The following is a 19,795-nucleotide window of genomic DNA, read 5'->3' as shown; positions in this document are numbered from 1 at the left end:
TGATCTAAATTCAATTAAGTAAATGTATTTAGATTAGCTTTTAAGCCCCAGTCACATTTCGGCTCCGACAATGATTTGTCTACAGCCTATATGTAATCGAACTCACTTCAGGTAAGGGCGTAGTGAACCGCGGTGACTCCTTGCGCTCCCGAAGGTCTCGTTCCAACACGTCGGTGGCCTCCAGCGCTTCTAGTACCGAGGTCGCCAAACGAGCCTCAGCGCCCTGCTCCTTGGCATCATCCAGGTACCTTTGGTATACCAAAAATTGACCTTAATATACTGCATGTGGCTGTACTTTTGGATCGCTTAAAATAATCCGGTTACTCCTCCCATAAACGATCGGTTAGTTCGAAAGTATATACGTCTTCAGAGGGACTGCAGAATCCCGGACTGACTGCAATGCATTACGTACTACATGTATGTTCACAATTAATTTATTTTGTTGTTTGATATTTTAATTAATTAATATTTTTATTGACTGCATTTAATGTAAATAATTTTGAATAATATTTGCACGCCGACCTGGTAGAAATACGCTGTTCTATAAAATAGCTTGTTCTTTGTAAACCGTGTTTTAGCTAATAAAGTTTGATTTGATTTGATTAAAATCGTGTGTCTCCCACTGCCCTTATTGTTTCATGATCTTCATTCTAGAACCTTCTTCTCTAAGCTGTCAAACTATGTACAATTTCTGCAGGCAGACCATCATAAGGTCCATCTGATGTGAAGTGATCACCGTCGTTCATGAAATTAGCATTACCCAATGGATCACGGCCAAGTCGTTGCTTACCGCTTTCAATCATTTTATCGTATTCAAAACTAATTTAGACGTCGATATTAATTTATTCATTTAAGAAATCGTGTTGACCTTTCAAAATACAATTTTATCATCTTATACCTAAGCGATGGCTTATAACGTTAACTAGTTACGATTCCAGTCTATGTGATCACGTGCAGCTCTCATGGTCCAGTAGCCAATGACCTTCACCTCTTAAGACTTTTGATTTGATGTTGAAACACATTATGGTCTAGAATACTGGAACCTTCCTGGAATGTTGAATTCTTTGTTGGAACTAACTTTACCGTCCGATATAGCGTGGTAAGATAGGAAATGTTAATTGTTGGAATCGCTCGGTGACTACACAGACAAGCTCACGACTCGCCTGGCGTAGAGTGGCTGCGGGAGTCCATGGACATTGCAACAGAAATACCGCCACCCACCGCGAGATATGGGATCGAAGTCTCAAATGACTAAAAGCCCACTCTTTGAACTCAAATTGCTTGAAGAAATAGTCGGGATGGTGGTACCTTCCCGTGCTGGATAAATACCACCATAAGCCACTACAGAAACGAAAACAATATTCAGCCACCAGCCGTCACTCAGGCTTTTGAGGTCTGAGACCTTATGCGGGACTACTGTATTGTTCGGTCACCGAAAACACGATCAATCAAACAAAAATCGTGCAAACAACATTCATCCCAAGTGGACACAGTTATTACAGTACCTCGTTTTTTTTTCGTTTGTAAGGTTTCTCTTCTCTTCTCTTCTTTATCGTTCCCTCGCTACTGAAGATCGCGACCACATGTGACGTTCTTCCACTGTGTTCGATCATGGGTGGCATGGACCGCATGGTACAGACAACCACCAAGTGATTCTCTTACTAGATCTGACCATCTGGCTGATGTTCTGCCCACGGCGCGCTTGCCCTCTATGCGGCCCGCAATTATGAGCTTCTCTAATTCATGTCTGGGAGACCGCATGATATGTCCGAAGAAGCTCATAGTTTAGCTCATAGCTCACGTTTACGAGTATAAGGCAGATAGACATATTTTTTTAATTGTAATCTAATCGCTATATCTTCCATTCAATCACAACCAGCCAAAGACGACACACTCTTGTAGCGGCCGGACAATATTACTTCAAACCACGTCAACGTCCACCAGATCCTTTTACCATAGAAATTAACTAGGCGAGTTTTAATTACTAGTCCTTCAACTACAGGGACTCATCAGCCGGTCTCAGTTCCTACAGAGTGCTGGTGTTAGGAGGTCCTGGAGTCGGAAAGTCGAGTCTGGTGGGACAGTTCATGACTTCGGAATATCTTCATGCGTACGACACTAGCATAGGTAAGTGCCAACAAATTGAAATCCATTAGCTGAACGATTCGAGCTAGATAAAAAACTAGCAACAAATTTTAATTAGGTTAACGTTCACGTTAATAAAAAATGAGTTAGAAAATTTTAAATTATGTGAGGAGCAGGCGGACTTAATTCTCTGTCACAACACCCTGACAACAACCTGGCGCCACGTCCCATGAGACCCGATGCTTGTGTAAATATTTCCTTCAAATAATCGTGTAATTTTTGTTGCTGCCTCACGGAAGATAAAGGTAGGATAAATGCCGAAACAGCATGGCCCAAACAATCTTCTACTATCTCACATAGGACTTTTCGTATTTAAGCAGCTTCTTTTGATATTTCAGATGCAAAATACACAAATGTCTTTAAAATAGCTTTCAATTGTATAAAAGCTTTCATTTTCTTTAATATTAAGCTAATGCTAAGAGAGACTGAACCACGTTCCGAATCAAGTACCTAAATATTTTCTCAACAAAAGATCGCAGATTTTAAAACGGTGTTCAAATGTATTTTCTATCGGCAACTGAGTGTTCATCTTAAAAGAATCGAAATAGATTGAATGAACCGACTGATCTTGATTCAATTTAAGAACTGATTCAGAAAATACGACTACGTGTTAAATGCATAGAACAGACTCAGCGCAGAATGCGGTAGGCAGCGACTTGGCTCTGCCCCTGGCATTGCTGAAGTCCATGACCACTCGCCATCAGGTGGGCCGTATGCTCGTCTGCCTATAAGGGCAATAAAAAAAAAAGAATATCTTAGTAACAAAACAATGTTTAACACACGAGTATATTGTGTGTGTTGAAGGGATAATTAAAATTACAAAATAAGGACTTTTCCTTATTCGTGAACAATTAGTATAATTTCGCTTCTTGAAACGGCTCTGCTAATCCTAATTTACGTTTTACTGGTAGATCTGAATTTATCTAACACGGACGGATAATGTCGTCTAACGCTATGCAATCTATATCTCTGGCTGGATCTTATTTGACGTTGGAATTCTGGGACAGTAAGGTTTTTATGGTTTCTTGCAGATGACGAATCTGGCGAGAGATCTGTCTGCGTGCTACTTGCTGGAGAGGAATCCGAGATAACCTTTCTGGATTCGCCACCGGATCATGTAGTGGTAGGTTTCAAGATATTTACATAATTTTTATGCTAGATTCTCCCTGATGATAAGTAAATTCCGGGGGCTACAGACTGCATAGTATGAATATCACCGAGACATGATCTTGCATTGACCTAGCATACCAGTGTTTTTAGAATATTAATAGCTCGCCTTTATTACCCATATGAAACTGAAGAAGCACTAAATTAGCAAATTAAAAAAACACACGACTTGACGATTCAGATTCCCTCCAAAAAGTTCATGTAACAGTCCCCGCGGTCATAGCACAGATTATACGACCCCGCAATGCTTAAACATACTACGGAAATAAATTTAGGCGGGAACACGAGGAGCAAAATTGTGTGAATTACTTTATTTTGTTCATTCAGTGTTTCTTCAGGTTGAAGTGTGTATTAATAACGACAGCTTGTTAATAAGTCAGTTTAGTATCTGTGAAAGTACACAAATTAGTTTAATATTAAACAAAGCCGCTGGACGTAGCATCTCGGGTTCTTTCACAAATGTCCACTGAAAAAGTCTCAGTAAATAACCGTCACTTTACTGAGACCATATATCATCTCATCTCATTTCATTCAATTTCATCCCAATTGATTAAAGTCTCAAATCAATCAACTTCATCTCATTTCGCTTATGACCATTTTTCGTATTATAGCAAAAGATAAGACTTGACTTAAAGGTAACGTCAACAGGTCAAAAAATCTTTAAAAAAAACATACAACCTTACTAACGACTTTTTCTAAGAATAACTTCGTCACAGAAAATATCGACAGAATCAATTGGTTCCATGTTTTTTTTAATTTTTTTATTGCTTAGATGGGTGGACGAGCTCACAGCCCACCTGGTGTTAAGTGGTTACTGGAGCCCATAGACATCTACAACATAGACGCGCCACCCACCTTGAGATACAAGTTCTAAAGTCTCAGTATAGTTACAACGGCTGCCCCACCCTTGAAACCGAAACGCATTACTGCTTCACGGCAGAAATAGGTAGGGTGGTGGTACCTATCCGCGCGGACTCACAAGTGGTCCTACCACCAGTAAACCACCAGTGATTTTAATACCCTAGTTTCTTCCTTAGTCCGAAGGTTGTGCCCACGGGTACTGCGTGGTTTACTCCACGGCAGACAGGAGCAGTTTCGTGGAAGCTGAGAGGAGATTGCAGGTTCTGTGGGCCGCTGGACACACCTCGCGCCGTGCTGTCATCCTGGTCGGAAATAAAGCGGATCTGGCGAGATCAAGGGTCGTACCTACTGATGGTAAGGCTGTAACAATACGCTAAACAATCTTTTCGTACTTAAAGTAACATTGATCCACACAAAAAACGTATCCTATGATGGAACTAAGCGCGAGACTTATGAACATGCATGTGGGGAGGTATACGACGTAGAGATCTTCCACAGAGCGGGTGATATTGCTCGGTAGACTGTCCGAATGTTGCTGTTTTTTTATCCTACCTGATCTGATAGCCTTCAGAGGCTATTTCAGCGTAACCTAAACTAGTAGGTGAACTCAAGGGGCTCAAGCCTGACGACATTGCTAACATGAACCCTAACAAGAGCCGTGTTCGCAGAATCTACCACCGGATCGGAAACGTGACCCACTGAGAAGATCCCGCCAGAAACTCAGTGGGCTGTGTCTGTGGGTTAATTTACTCGTCGAGCCCTTCGTCGCAAGCGACGGGTTCGACGAGAACGATGACCGGAGAATGTTGATGTTCGAAGCTTGTATATATGCAAGCTTATCTTGTAAATGTCGTTAGCGAGATTCAGGCATCTGCCAAATATCTTGTGTTCTATGATGGCTACCGCCACAATGCCTATAATTGCTTTTTATTAATCTCTTGTTCGACTCGCGCCGGCGTAGAGGTTGTTTGTAGATCATAATTTAAGCACACGACCTAATTGGCTCAGCTGTACGCCACGAGCGTGATACGAGAATACGAATTATGTATTTTAATACAATAGGATAATTCGGTTTCATGAAATATTAGTTAATTTGTGTAGAGTATATTTACCAATTAATTCCGGGCGCCTTTTGTTGTTACAAACTTGTCACTGTTAGCAGAATTGCCCTATTTAATTTAAGCTGTGCTGAATTTGATTACATTTGCATTCAATGCTATAGTAGAAAAAATTATTAGTAATAATACATTTATGTACGAATGAAATCGCTAAGACAATAACTTGATTTTATTAAATATTGTACCATGCACACACACGTAGGTACGTATTACCTATTTTACATAGACTACATAACATTTTACTACGGTTTACATGAAGAAAATAGGGGAAAATGAATATAATTTGATGTTTTTGTCTCTTTGGTATATGAAAACAGAAATTTTAGTGTACACTTTTGTATAACAATAAAATGCAAACGATAGGAACCAAACACGTTTGAACTAAAAGAAATAACAACAGAACCAACCGAAACAATCCCTCCCCAAGGGCCTCCAATGGAAATACTGCTGAAGGAGGTCTAACCTAACTCATACAACAGTCCGCTAAATTTCCCGCCGAATCTTCTCAGCGGGTTGCGATTCCGATCCGGTAGTAGATTCATTCGCGAAGCAGCTACTCTTGGGTTGTTAGGCCTCCTTTGGAGGCGCTCGGGTAACTGTTAGCAAATCCCACCTCTTCTGGCTAAGTCCGTGCTCGCCCACCTGTCTTGGTGAAACCGGAAAGGCCTCCGGACCACTAGGAATCCCTTATACCTAAAAAAAATTGGAACTTTGTAACATTTACCGATAGTCTTATTTAGAGGTTATGGAAGCTTCGAGACACAGCTAAGCATCGATTTCCACAAATAGGATGTGAATCTCAATCCAGTAAATGTATATCTGTTAGAAAGGTGAATAGAAAAGTTTTTTTTTTTCATTGAACATAATTTAATTGCCTTCAATATGAAACGTCAAAGTCAAAGTCATCAAAATTCGATTAGAAGTTTTTGACGGTCCGCCACCGGTCGAGATCGTAACTTTTGATATCTCTCAGAAGACTATTTTACGATTTCCATTTGCTCGACATCACAGATCTATAAAAGACATCAGGACCCCAAGTTATTGATGTCCGCCTCTGATAGGCGCCAACGATTTGTAATAGCGATCTGTGAAGTTATAATTGTTTGCTATAATAAAACTTTCACTGATATTAGAAACTAGCGACCCGCCCTCGCTTCGCTTCGGAAACTGTAATTTATTATTGATTTCTCCACTATTTAATGGATGTTATTATACATATAAACCTTCCTCTTCAATCACTATCTATTAAAAAAAACGCATCAACATCCGTTGCGAAGTTTAAAAGATTTAAGCATACATAGGGACAGACAGATATAGGGACAGAAAAAGCGACTTTGTTTTATACTATGTAGTGATGTTGAATTTATTTATTTATTTTCTATTCATTGTCCTTGTACTAAACGGCTGCCTAATCTTGTAGATTTCACAACGTAGATGCCACTACCGACCTTGAAACGTTATGAGTCTGAAGGCCCAGGGCATGACGGCTGTCCCGACCTTTTCATTCAAAAGCAGTACTGCTTCCCGGTATAACCAGGGTGCTGGTTCCTATCAGCACTGGCTCTCAGACCGCCCTAACATCAATATTGGGAATGTTTATATAAAGTACTAATTTAATGTCCACTTTGTATTAAAATGAAATTGTATCGAATGAATTGCGTGAAAAACGATATGTGCAAGAGGGGAGTGAGCGAAGAAATGGTATATGATAGAGGAGTATGGAAGGAGAAAACATGTTGCGCCGACCCCAGGTGACTGGCAGAAGGGCAGAAGAATAATGATTTGTATTAAAATGAACATGTTACAGGTGGTAGGGGCCTCTTGCGCACGGGTAGGTACTACTGCCCTGCCTATTTCTGCCGTGAAGCAGTAGTGCGTTTCAGTTTGAAGGGTGGGGCATCCATTGTAACTATACTTGAGACCTTAGAACTTATATCTCAAGATGGGTGGCGCATTTACGTTGTAGATGTCTATGGGCTCCAGTAACAACTTAACACCAGGTGGGCTGGGAGTTCGTCCACCCATCTAAGCAATAAAAAAAACCAACCAGCGTACTCAGAACAAAGCCAGAGTTTTACTAAGAGCTCTCGTGAAGATCTAGTTTTTAAAGTACCCAAAACTACGTCCAGTGTCTGATGATGTCGTTCTTGTTTCCAGAGGGCAAGAGCTTGGCTACATCTTACGACTGCAAGTTCATTGAGACGTCTGTCGGCATCAACCACAACGTGGACGAGCTGCTGGTCGGACTCCTCACTCAGATCCGACTCAAGCAACAGCACGCCGAGAAGGCCAAGTAAGGGGAACCTTGACCAAATATACAGACCTCAACATTGCCTATTCAAAATCTTAAAACAGCTAAAAAGATATCTGTTTGTATATTAAGTACATATAGATTTAGATTTCAAAATTCATTCATCATTCATTACCCGAAAACAAATATATACATAAAATCATCAAGAACGTGCCGTCTAATGATTTATTTACTTCATAACAGACAAGCTATCATAAGTAGAAAGTTAAATTATACACAAAATTATGGACATATCAAATGTTTTTTTTTGTTTTTTTTTATGACCTAAGCTGATAGCCTTGAGAGGCTATGTCAGCGTAACCTAACAAGATCAAATGCTAGACACCTAAACTCAAATGTAACTAACTGTGAGTTGGCGGTGAAACGCATATATCTCCTTCCTTTTCGCACCCGCTGCTGGCGTCGCGCCCTGCGAGAGACGGGGGAATAGAACATGATCGAGTTCTAATTTCAAAATTCCCATTTATTTACGAGCTATATTGAACTATCGCGTCTCATTGAATGATAAATTTGTGGTTCTAAATTAGGGTGCATACTACCAATAAAAAAAATAAAAACATACTACCACTAAATAAAAAAAAACATAAGACCAATACATACAAGGTCGTCGACCGCACGCCTCTCTGAATATCAATTAATGAAATAATGTGTTTGACAAGTAAATACCATTTTGATGGAATAATCTTTTTATTTTATTTTAGTCTTTACACGTGTTCAAAGTCAGTGACTAACATCGCTGTTATTTTTTTCGGTTACCTTAAAATTATTCCTGTTTAAAATTTAGTGACCGATTCACCTGTAGACGAACGTTTGAAATACACTAAAAAAATATATTAGTCGGAAGTATCGCATAATGAAGAAGTTTCTTATAATAATACAATCAACTGATTTTTTAAACGAACAGACGGAAGTAATACCGACCTCACAACCTTAAAGGAGGCCACTCTGAAAGAGCCGTTACCGTACAATGGGGTAAATAGGGACAAAATCGACCTTCAGATTGAATTTTAAAATAGTTCCAATTAAATAGTCACTGCTCAACCAAAGAAATAAGTTGAGTCTTGAACGTACCTAGGTGATAAAAACCGTTACATTATTTTAATTATTCATTTTAAAGAAATAATCGGTAAAATAATGGCCGTCCCAATTTACCCAGCGTCCGGGGTAAATTGACACGGTTAAGGGTTAAATTGGGATATTTGTAAGGGTTGTCAACTCGCAGTACTGCGATATATAGGTAGGTGCCATATAATTATTTATATGGACCGAAATGATGAACACAATCCATAATTTAAGCACAATACACAACATAGTGTAAATTAAGCTAGTTTCTATTCCGAAGCGATGTGACGTGAATGTTAATCAACAATACAATTATCAAAAAAAGTATGTGCATGTTATATTTTATAAAATTATTATTTAATTTCCTTAAAAATCACAACTCTGAAACAAAATCATAAAATAGAATAAAAAATAGAAAACAAAAGGACTGGAAATGCAATAATACAATTTTATTTAATCAACATTTTCAAAATAATCTTTGAGCAAGAGTAAGATATCAGGTGAATAAGATAAAAAAACAGCTTTATCTGATTACTGCCAATAATAACAAAAATAAAAGAAATTCTTTCTAAGCGAAATAACTAAACTCAATTAATTCACTCACTCATAATTGGATATCTCGGATTTTTAATTAATGGTACATTTAAAATCTGAGGCCTGTTTTTATTTGTGTGTGTTCATTGTGAATGTTAACAAAATCATGATTCGATGCGTGAATAGATTCTGAAATAACAAAAGTTTTGATTCGTTTGAGTTCTTTTAACTTTTAATTTTTTTTATTGCTATAAAGAACATACGACCGGGCAGATATTACAAGGTAAATGTCGCGAAAAAAAAGTAATTATATATATACTTTTCTTTTACCTATAATACTTACATAAACTAACTGATAAACACATTAACCTTCTTTACATCACGCAATTAAGTGATAGTATAGGCTAAAAAATCTATTATAAGATATCAGTGACAACCCTAACAAGCCATCCCTATTTTGTCTTTTGGCGTTCCAATTTTGTGTTTTCTCGTCCCTAATTTTTCCAGTCTCGTTCCAAATTACCCTACATACGTCCCAATTTTCCCCAAAAAGAAAGGAAAAAATATACATTTTTTATTTTGTCGAAATATTGTATTTAAAATAAGAATATTGCAACTTACCGTTTGTTGTGGTATTTCCAGGTGTATTAAAAACTTATATAAACTGTGATCTTATTGAAAAAACAACGATAATATCACTTTTTTTAAAAGTTCTTTAAGCTGTTTTAAAACGCACTTTTCAACCACTATTTTAAATTTAATTTGACGAATTTTTGGGACCAACTTAACTCATGTTTAGTATTTCCATAATTAACTTGGTTTTTCTTGTATACATTGATAAATATTACCTTTAAGAAAATTAGGTAGATTCCGTGCTACAAGTACTTTGAGAATCTTCCGCAGGTTTGTCCCAATTTACCCCAGGATCCCAATTTACCCCATGTCATGGTACCAACACTGCCAATTAATTTATTTTAAAACAGTAATGAAGTATTTATCTGTGGTAGCATTTTTTTTCCTATTAATTTTTTTACAGCCCTCAGTGACTCGACTTTTCAACTCGTTCTAGGAAACGCAGCGGCTCACGCAAGAACAGAAGCCGCGCCAGGTCTCCGATGGAGAGCGAGCAGCCCGCGCCCGCCCCGGCCTCCTCCTCCGCGGCCAGCACGCCCAGGAAGAGGACCAGACTCTCGGCCAGTGTCAAGGTAAAGTAACGCTACGTTTATTTGAAATACGGTTTGAAGTATAACGAAAAGATGAAACTAAATAGACTTACCCATTCTTCTCTTAGCAGCTCAGTAATATTTCATAGCGTTTTCATAGTTTTAAAAGACTAGATAGATTATGACATACATGTAAGATTGGTAAGAACGGAACGTATGAAAAGAGTGTGGAATGGAGCCTTAAGATGTGAGTGAGAGAAAACGGAAAGAAAAGGAGAAGAGAATGACAGACAGAATGACAGAGAATTGGAAGTTGGCGAAGACTGTTGAAAAATGAGCAAGGCGTAATAAAAGTGTTAATTATTAATTATTATTTGATTAGAAGAATTTGGAACAGTGGAAGTTTTATTTTATGCGCTGCGATCCCTATTCTACATACATATGTGTGTAAAGAATCAGATTAAAACGGATAATTGGTTTGCGAAATACTTGTGAGGAGTGGAAATACTGTGGAGTCCAACTAACTTCTCAGAACCCACAAGATTAACGGTCTCCTGAACCTGGACGCAAACATAGCCCTAGTACACTTTTTATTTATTTATTGCTTAGATGGGTGGACGAGCTCACAGCCCACCTGGTGTTAAGTAGTTACTGGAGCCCATAGACATCTACAACGTAAACGCGCCACCCACCTTGAGATATAAAGTTCTGAGATATCAAATTTTGTGGGTTTCATTTTTATTACACGATTTTATTTTCCTTCACCGTGGAAATCAATCGTGAACATTTGTTGATTACGTATTTCATTAGAAAAATTGGTACCCGCCTGCGGGATTCGAACACCGATGCCTCGCACACGAATGCACCGGACGTCTTATCCGTTAGGCCACGACGACACTTTATGGCATTACTTGTTGTTTTAACTAACTACATATAATATTTGAGACTGTTGAGTTGCTTCATATATCTTGGTCCTAAAATATAAGGTTGAACAATCTCATCGTCAGGTCCGAGGTCTCCTGGGGCGCGTGTGGGCGCGTGACTCCAAGTCGAAGTCGTGCGAGAACCTGCATGTCCTCTAGCATTCGGTCGCCGAGCCCGTCGCCTGCTTCCCGTTCTTCGACTGCGCCGCCAACTACGCCTGAGAGCACCCCCCCCCAAACACCTCCCCCCCGCACTCCCCACCCGCACACTGTTGCAGCTCTCGAAATCGAAAACGCGCAATGGAACGCAATAAGGTCAACGTCCTCAACGACCCCGTGTGACAAATCCTTCGCTATACATTGCCGGTTTACGAACTGCTAATAAATCGAAGCGATAAGATAAGTTTATGTTTAATATAATAATACACGATTCCTATTTCGACTTCGAGAACTGTTCGGTGTTTATGTCTGCAGACGTGTATGTATGTAGACGATGTATCTAAAACATATTAATGGGCACATATCGCACATACGGTGCGATAATGTCACTTATGCAAATTATATAATTTTTCAACATCTTATTACATAATTCTTATATAGTTCTGCTAAGCTATAGAAATAAAATTAACTATAAACTTCATCAGTAAAAGCAAACATCACTCTCGTCCCATTAATAATTATTAAAAAATGTATTTTCTCATACTCAGTTACAAAAATTGCTTAAGTGACCATATAACACCGTATGTGCGATATAGCTTATAGCAGTCCCGCTCAAACAAGCCCGCTACTACGTCGTCTGTGAAAGCTACATATATGTATGCGGACGCTGTGCTTAATGAAATTTAAGCTGTCGTTTTGAAAGCCCAGTGCTGCTCACCATAGCGGAACAGTTAGAATGGCATTCATCAAACTAAAATTGGACTCATAAATCCGTAATAAGTATTTTTGAATTGGACAATTACTTGATACACAAGTGAAATTGTGAATACACAAAGCATAATGATTACTTTGTATATAAAGCTAACATGTGTATTTGGTACAGTGGTAGACCTCCAGTAGGACGCTGCAATGGCGAGGTTCCCACCGGTATAGCTGCAGCCCGGCGCAGGATGCCGGGTGCGTGCCGGGCGCGGCCGATCCCCACGCTCGCATTAATACTTTTTTTTTTCTTGTTACATCTGCCAGACCGCGTAAAAACGCGTCTTCCCTCAAAAAACTCATGACGTAATCTGTCCAATTTCAAAATACACAATATAATAAAGTTATAGGTAATTTAAACAATCCTAACCCTAAAATCCAGGTAGCTTGATTTGAGATTAATTAACTTTCATCTATTGTCCTTGTATAGTTGAACTTACGGTCTGAATATTCAAATAGATACGAGTATATTCAGAGCGTTTAACAGAAAAAAGAGGTTCTGTGAAATTTTTTGCTCTAAAATTTGTTGGAGTTAATGGATATAGAAACTCCTTATCAAAAACATATACATAGAAAGAAGTGACAAGAGTTGTCATAATAAGAAGAAGTGAAGAAATGTCTGTCACTTCGTGAAGTACAATAAAAAATAAGAAAACTGTGATTTCGATAATATATTCTAAAACATCGACGTAACTAATACTAATATATAAAAGTGTGTTAGTAGGTATATTATTTCGTAACTGCCTGCACTCTGCGATTTGAAGATTGGACTCTGTGCTACCAAGAACTTTAAATTATATCAGGTTACGGACCCGCACTACGAAAATGGAAGGTATCACAGGAAAGCTTCAGATCGGCCTCCTAGATGGAAAAAATTGGGACACCTGGAAATACAAAGCCTTATGCTTACTACGCACCGTACCGTCGGCCCTAGAAGTAGTTGAAGGATCGTTCCAGGAGCCTACTCGTCCACCTACCGGATGCGGCGATGCTGAATTGGCGGCTTATCAACAACAAAAAGATAATTTTGATAAAGCTGATGCCAGCGCTATCCTAATACTTACCACCAATATGCAAGAAGACACACTTCGAAAAGTTATGCGGTTCACTAAAGTACGTGATGTCTGGTTAGAGCTCCACAGGCTGTTCGACGGAACAAATGCGGACAAAACCTACAACCTGTGTATGAGTTTCTTCAGCTTTAAGAGGGATCAAGCAGACGACATAGCCACTCACATGTCAAAATTAAAGAACATCTGGACTGAACTGAATCAAGAACTCAAGAAGGACAGTAACCAAGAGCTACCCGAACTGCTACTTGTTTGTAAGATACTGGACACGCTTGATGATTCATACTTCAGCTTCAGAAGTAGTTGGCTCCTACTGCCCAAATCCAACCGTACTGTAGAAAACCTAACTAGTCATCTCTGCGCATTTGAAAGGGCACTGCAAGGTAACAACGTACCTTCGCATCATTCGGAAGCCCTGGTTTCGAATACGGAAAAGAAGAAGGACAAGAAGCTTAAATTCAACTACTGCCTAGGTATTGGCCACAGAGTACGCAACTGTCAAAAATGGATCCGTGACGGTAGACCTCCTAAGAGCCTAAATCCGACCCAGACAGCAACGCCTTCTACTTCAAAGACCGCTAATTTGTTACTCATGTCTTTAGAAGATAACGAAATCTTCACAGTTTCACGGGACAACGAGAACTGGTACATAGATAATGGTGCAACAAGCCACGTCACCAACAGAGCTGATATTTTCCAAACCTACGAACATTTCAATGAGAACTACACTGTTACAACGGCCGCTGGTAATGAAGTCCGTGCCAAAGGCAAAGGAACAGTACAGCTCAGAGGATATGTTAACGGGAAACAAATCGACATCAGCCTGCAAGACGTCTGGTACGTTCCGGCCATAAGCAAGAACCTCTTCTCCGTACTCGCACTTCACGATCGAGTCCCGAATAGCACCTTTTCATCCAGGACAACTGAATGCAACGTCATTGTCAACGGGAAAGTATGCTTAATAGGGAAGAGACAAAAACAAGGTGGCTTATATCGACTGGAAGTAAAACCCGTACTACCAGAAAAACCACCCGAAGTCTTTGCAACTACAGCAACGATGCAACTGTACCACGAGAGACTCGCTCACCAAAATAAAAGACACGTAAGAGCGACGATCCAACGGGAACTAGGTCTAATCCTGCCGATGGATAAAGAGACCTGTGAAGGCTGCATCTTTGGAAAGGCGCATCGACTCAAATTCGGTACAAGAACCCGAGCTACCGCGCCCGGAGAAATCGTACACACCGACGTTTGCGGACCGTTTCAACCTAGCTTCTCAAACTATAAGTACTACGTTCTGTTCAAAGACGACTTTACTGGCTACCGTATGGTGTACTTCATACGCAAGAAGTCCGAGGTCAAAGACAAGTTAGTTTTGATGATCGCTCAAACTAAAACAGTCGGACACACCATAAAATGCCTTCTAAGCGACAACGGCGGTGAATTTGACAACGCGTCCATAAAAAATGTTTTAGACACACATGGAATAGCACAGCGACTTGTCACCCCGTATACACCTGAACAAAACGGAGTAAGCGAAAGGGAGAACAGAACCCTAGTTGAGACAGCAAGATCAATGATGTACGCTCATGAGCCATTACCGCAAGTGCTATGGGCAGAGCTCATTAATACCGCCGCATACATACTGAACAGAACAGGTCCCACAAGTTCAGATAAATCTCCGCATGAACTTTGGTATGGAAAGAAACCTATTATTAAACATCTCCGAATAATAGGCTCAATCGCATACGTCCATATTCCAAAGCAGAAGCGTAGAAAACTCGACAAAAAGGCAATAAAAGGTCGACTTATTGGGTACGACGAAGATTGCTACCGTATCTGGTTCACAGACGGAAAACACTCGACGCTCGTCCGCTCTCGTGACGTAATCTTCGATGAGAAACCTCTTCCCATCTGTAACAGTGAAATTCCTAAAACAGAAGTTGAGACAAGAGAATACCCGATTACCATAACGCCAAATACGAACTTAGAAAGAGAAGTTGCAATTCCAGAGCAAACACACGTTCACGAGGGAGATACAACTACCGAAACAATCTCCAACGACCATGATCATGTTCTCGAGGGAGAAGAATCGGATCAAGTCCTCTACGAAGACCATGACCATGAAGACGAAACGACAGTTCCAGAAGAATTATTTTATGATGCTGAACCACCGCCAACCGGCTATAATCTTAGAGATCGCTCACTGATTCGACGTCCTGAGAGACTAAGAGATTACGTCTGTATCACTGAAACATTCCCAAATAATTTCGCAGACGCTATGAAAAGGGACGATCGCGAAGAATGGCAAAGGGCAATGGGTAGCGAATTGAAATCCTTCGAAGACCTGAACGTTTGGACGCCGTGTGCATTGCCAAAAGGACGAAAAGCACTTCCCTGCAAATGGGTTTTACGGATCAAACGAAATCCAGATGGCACGATCGACAAATACAAGGCTCGACTTGTCGTAAAAGGGTACAGACAAAGGAAAGGAGTAGACTATGACCAGACCTTCAGTCCTGTCGCACGCCTGACTACTGTACGAGCACTACTCAGTGTTAGCGCGCATGAAAACTTACATCTGGTCCAATTCGACGTTTGCACAGCCTTTCTGAACGGAAAGCTCGAGGAAGAAATATACGTTCAACCGCCAGAAGGGTGTAACCTCACGGAAGGAACGTCTACCGTTTTCAAGCTTAACCGTAGCCTGTACGGACTTAAACAAGCACCAAGGTGCTGGAACTCGTGCTTTCAAGAGATCCTATTGGATATGAACTTCAAACAGTCCGAAGCTGATTGCTGCTTATATTCAAGAGAAGTTAACGGGAAGAAACTACTGATCACGTTGTACGTCGATGACGGATTAGTAGCTGCCACTGATGAAGACACGGCTAACGCTTTCTTAGAAGATTTGAAGAAGAGACTGCGCATAACGACGAAACCAGCGACATATTATCTTGGTCTTCAAATCCATCGAGGAAAGGATGGCTCCATCTTCATCAACCAAGAGGCATACGCGAAAAAGGTATTAGACCGCTTTCAAATGAGTGACTGTAATCCCGTTTCCACACCGATTGAGAGAGAGGCTATTCAAGAAGGGAAAGAAGAAACGGAAGCTTCCTGTTTACCATATAGAGAAGCTGTCGGTGCTCTGGCATACTTAATGGTTGGTACTCGCCCTGACATTGCTTATGCCATCGGAGTTGTCTCAAGAAAGTTGGAGAAACCTGTAAAGACAGATTGGCTCAAGGTAAAACGTATCTTGCGCTACATCAAAGGTACCTTTTCGCATGGGATCTCATATAAAGCTGGTCTCAAACCTGGAATCCTAGAAGGATTTAGCGACGCCGACCACGGAGGTGATCCAGAAACCGGACGTTCCACAACGGGAGTGATCTGTCGCTATTCTGGAGGCACAGTTTCATGGATCAGTCAGCGACAAACATCGGTCGCTATCTCCACTACAGAAGCCGAAATTGTGGCAGCTAGTGAAGCTGGCAGAGAACTAATGTGGCTTGCTAGACTATACCAGGCATTGACTACAATTGCGGACGTACCGGTTCTGCATGTGGACAATGAAGCTGCTGTTCGTCTTGCTCACAACCCCGAGTTTCACAAGAGAACGAAGCATATCCGGCTCAGACATTTCTACGTCAGAGAATTGGTAACTGAGGGTATCTGCAACGTTGTACGGATCGGAACAAAGGATCAAGTCGCAGACATCCTTACCAAATCACTACCTCGTACGTCATATGCAGTTCTACGCCAGGCACTAGGACTGTGTACTATGTAAATGTTTAGGGAAAGTGTTGGAGTTAATGGATATAGAAACTCCTTATCAAAAACATATACATAGAAAGAAGTGACAAGAGTTGTCATAATAAGAAGAAGTGAAGAAATGTCTGTCACTTCGTGAAGTACAATAAAAAATAAGAAAACTGTGATTTCGATAATATATTCTAAAACATCGACGTAACTAATACTAATATATAAAAGTGTGTTAGTAGGTATATTATTTCGTAACTGCCTGCACTCTGCGATTTGAAGATTGGACTCTGTGCTACCAAGAACTTTAAATTATATCAAAATTAATATACCTTTATAACCTTTTAATATTTTGTTATTCTGGAATATTTTCATGTTTATTTCCGTAACGAATTCTTCTTTAAGATGCGCGTCACTTGAATTTGTTAATTCAACAAAATGTTCTTTAAACGCGGGCTTAAAGATTGAAAACCTCATCTTAAATGAGCTGGGTCATTACCCTGCAATTGAAAATTTTATTTATTGAATTATGAAGAATTACAATTAAAAGCTATTTGGATGACCACTGGTAAGAAAAATTTTAATGGTACTTAAATAAAAACTGTGCTTAAATCGTATATTGTCAAAAGGGAAGAAAATGGGTTCGGCGAATTGTAAGCAAACCTTCACCGTGACGCCATGACGTTATCGTGAAGTGTGTGAAATTATAATTGTAAAATTCGTAAAAAAAAAAATGGCGGTGTTACTCCAATGACCGACCATACGCCATTTAGTAGATATAATTTATTAACCTTTTTTTTACTTTAACCAAAATGAATATTAAAAGCTACTTTATTTAGTAGCTCCTGTATTTTTACCAACTGTCAATGTCGTCACTGTAATTTTTTGATCTTGTTATTTTAAAAAAGATACGAAATAACAGTTGATCTCGAAATAATATATCAGTGACTACCTGTTATTTCACATCTTCGATATTAGTCAATACGTTTTTTTACTAGGTATATATAATATTTGTTTAGTTATGACAAACTAAGAGCCTCCGTCAAATCAAAGTATCGTATTAATGAAGTGAGTTGACCACGGGACTAGTGCGACGCGTCTCAAACTTTTAGTCAAAAAGACGCACGTGCGAATATACATAATGAAATCACTGAACTGTTTACACGTGCAACTAAACCGAACCTATCAATTGTGTAGACAGTGTCAGTGACCTACAAGCACCTCACATCCCCACTTCCTCCCATTAGTTCACCCCAGCAACATCTCACCCCTGCCCTGTGTGGCAGGGAGTTTCATGCACAGGCAGAAGGGTTCGCCCCGAGGCCCGTTCCGTAAGGGAGGGGTGCGACGACCCTAACGACCAGTGGCCTACAGCAATCTGGCTATCTGAAATGTGCATCAAGAAAAAGATTCATTGGCTTGAAGCGTGCCCCTGTATTCTGTCTTACCCCGATCCCAAATATTCATTGCAGGACTCCGGTCATGTTTTAGTGTGCCTCCTTGGTCCCAGACCTCCGCGTTTGGATTTGAAAGAGGCTCTTACAATGAACTTAATTGTTTGTTAAAAAAATTATCGGAATAAAACTTGAAATCAATATGCTAAAGTATTAATTAGTATTAAATTAGTTAAATTAACGAACTATTTAGACTAGTGAATGTATGTGATCCCCAAGTGTTTCCCGAGTGCTAGTGATTAATGTATTCATTACTTATTTTGAAAGTTTATTATATATAAAGGTTTTAGCATTTACAATGCAATTACCAATTAATAACGTCACGTACATTCGGCAACGTTCAATTGATTATGTATTCCCAAATGATACAACCATTAACGGGTAGATATTGTTTCGTAAATGATAATGATAATATAGTGCCAGACCGGGTAACTGTCTGTGAGTTAATTTTGAAAATAACAATAAGCTGAAAATATGAACATTTGTTAGACATCCCTGAAAACATTATTGGGTTTGTAAATGAAAGCGAATTTACTCTCTGCCACTAAAATAAAACTGCTTCGTTAAGTTATATTTTTGATTCTAGCCAAGATGCTGGCCCATAAATAGATTAATGGTAAATTACATACGCAGCCTTACGACAAACGAGGATATCAAACGTCGTATCATTGATTTAATGTGACAGAATATAAAAGAGTACCTAGTATGAACAAAAAATAACAGCTAATACGTATCTAGTATCTGTACTTTATTGTTTAGTGCGATTTAAATATACACATCGAATAGGAAAAGGCTATTTTGTTAAAGCGAAATTTTTATAACTTTATAGGAGAATCATTTAAAGGTCAAAATTTGGACAAACACTATAACAAAAACAAACTTCTTCAGCTATTTGAATAGGGTAAACATAATTTAATTTCAATTAAAAACATCGAACTGTTGATGGTAATCACTACATAGTATAAAACAAAGTCGCTTTCTCTGTCCCCATAACCCTATGTATGCTTAAATCTTTAAAACTACGCAACGGATTTTGATGCGGTTTTTTTTAAATAGATAGAGTGATTGAAGAGGAAGGTTTATATGTTTAATAACATCCATTAAATAGTGGAGAAATCAATAATAAATTACAGTTTCTGAAGCGAAGCGAGGGCGGATCGCTAGTACCAAATAAAACGGACCTATAATTACAAAGATAAATGTCGCGTGTTAAGAGAAATGTCGCTTAAAATAAATAGCCTTTCGCCTTTCGATATAATAACCGTACATCATTAAGAAGCAGCCAGAATGCTGTAAGGAAACTG

At 39.4% G+C, this 19,795-nt stretch overlaps 1 protein-coding gene across 5 annotated transcripts in view; it reads left to right on the top strand.

The window, feature by feature from the left end:
• LOC114249434 (uncharacterized) overlaps positions 1 to 12,764 on the top strand; it is a 152,219-nt gene extending 139,455 nt beyond the window's left edge. For 3 of the 5 annotated variants that reach the window (XM_089735970.1, XM_028183018.2, XM_089735974.1), the window contains 7 exons: positions 112 to 253; positions 2,003 to 2,127; positions 3,177 to 3,268; positions 4,350 to 4,527; positions 7,449 to 7,584; positions 10,268 to 10,403; positions 11,369 to 12,764. In XM_089735970.1, the coding sequence (XP_089592096.1) occupies positions 112 to 253; positions 2,003 to 2,127; positions 3,177 to 3,268; positions 4,350 to 4,527; positions 7,449 to 7,584; positions 10,268 to 10,403; positions 11,369 to 11,443 (884 nt within the window). In that variant the 3' untranslated portion in view covers positions 11,444 to 12,764. The remainder of the gene's footprint in view (positions 1 to 111; positions 254 to 2,002; positions 2,128 to 3,176; positions 3,269 to 4,349; positions 4,528 to 7,448; positions 7,585 to 10,267; positions 10,404 to 11,368) is intronic. The other 2 variants (XM_089735971.1, XM_089735972.1) reach the window with 1 other exon arrangement.
• Positions 12,765 to 19,795: the final 7,031 nt, after the last annotated feature.

This window comes from Bombyx mandarina, chromosome 20, assembly GCF_030267445.1.
Source record: "Bombyx mandarina strain Sakado chromosome 20, ASM3026744v2".
Taxonomy (NCBI): Eukaryota; Metazoa; Arthropoda; class Insecta; order Lepidoptera; family Bombycidae; genus Bombyx; species Bombyx mandarina.
Note: the sequence above shows the minus strand (reverse complement) of the source record. Positions and strands in the feature narration are given on the sequence as shown.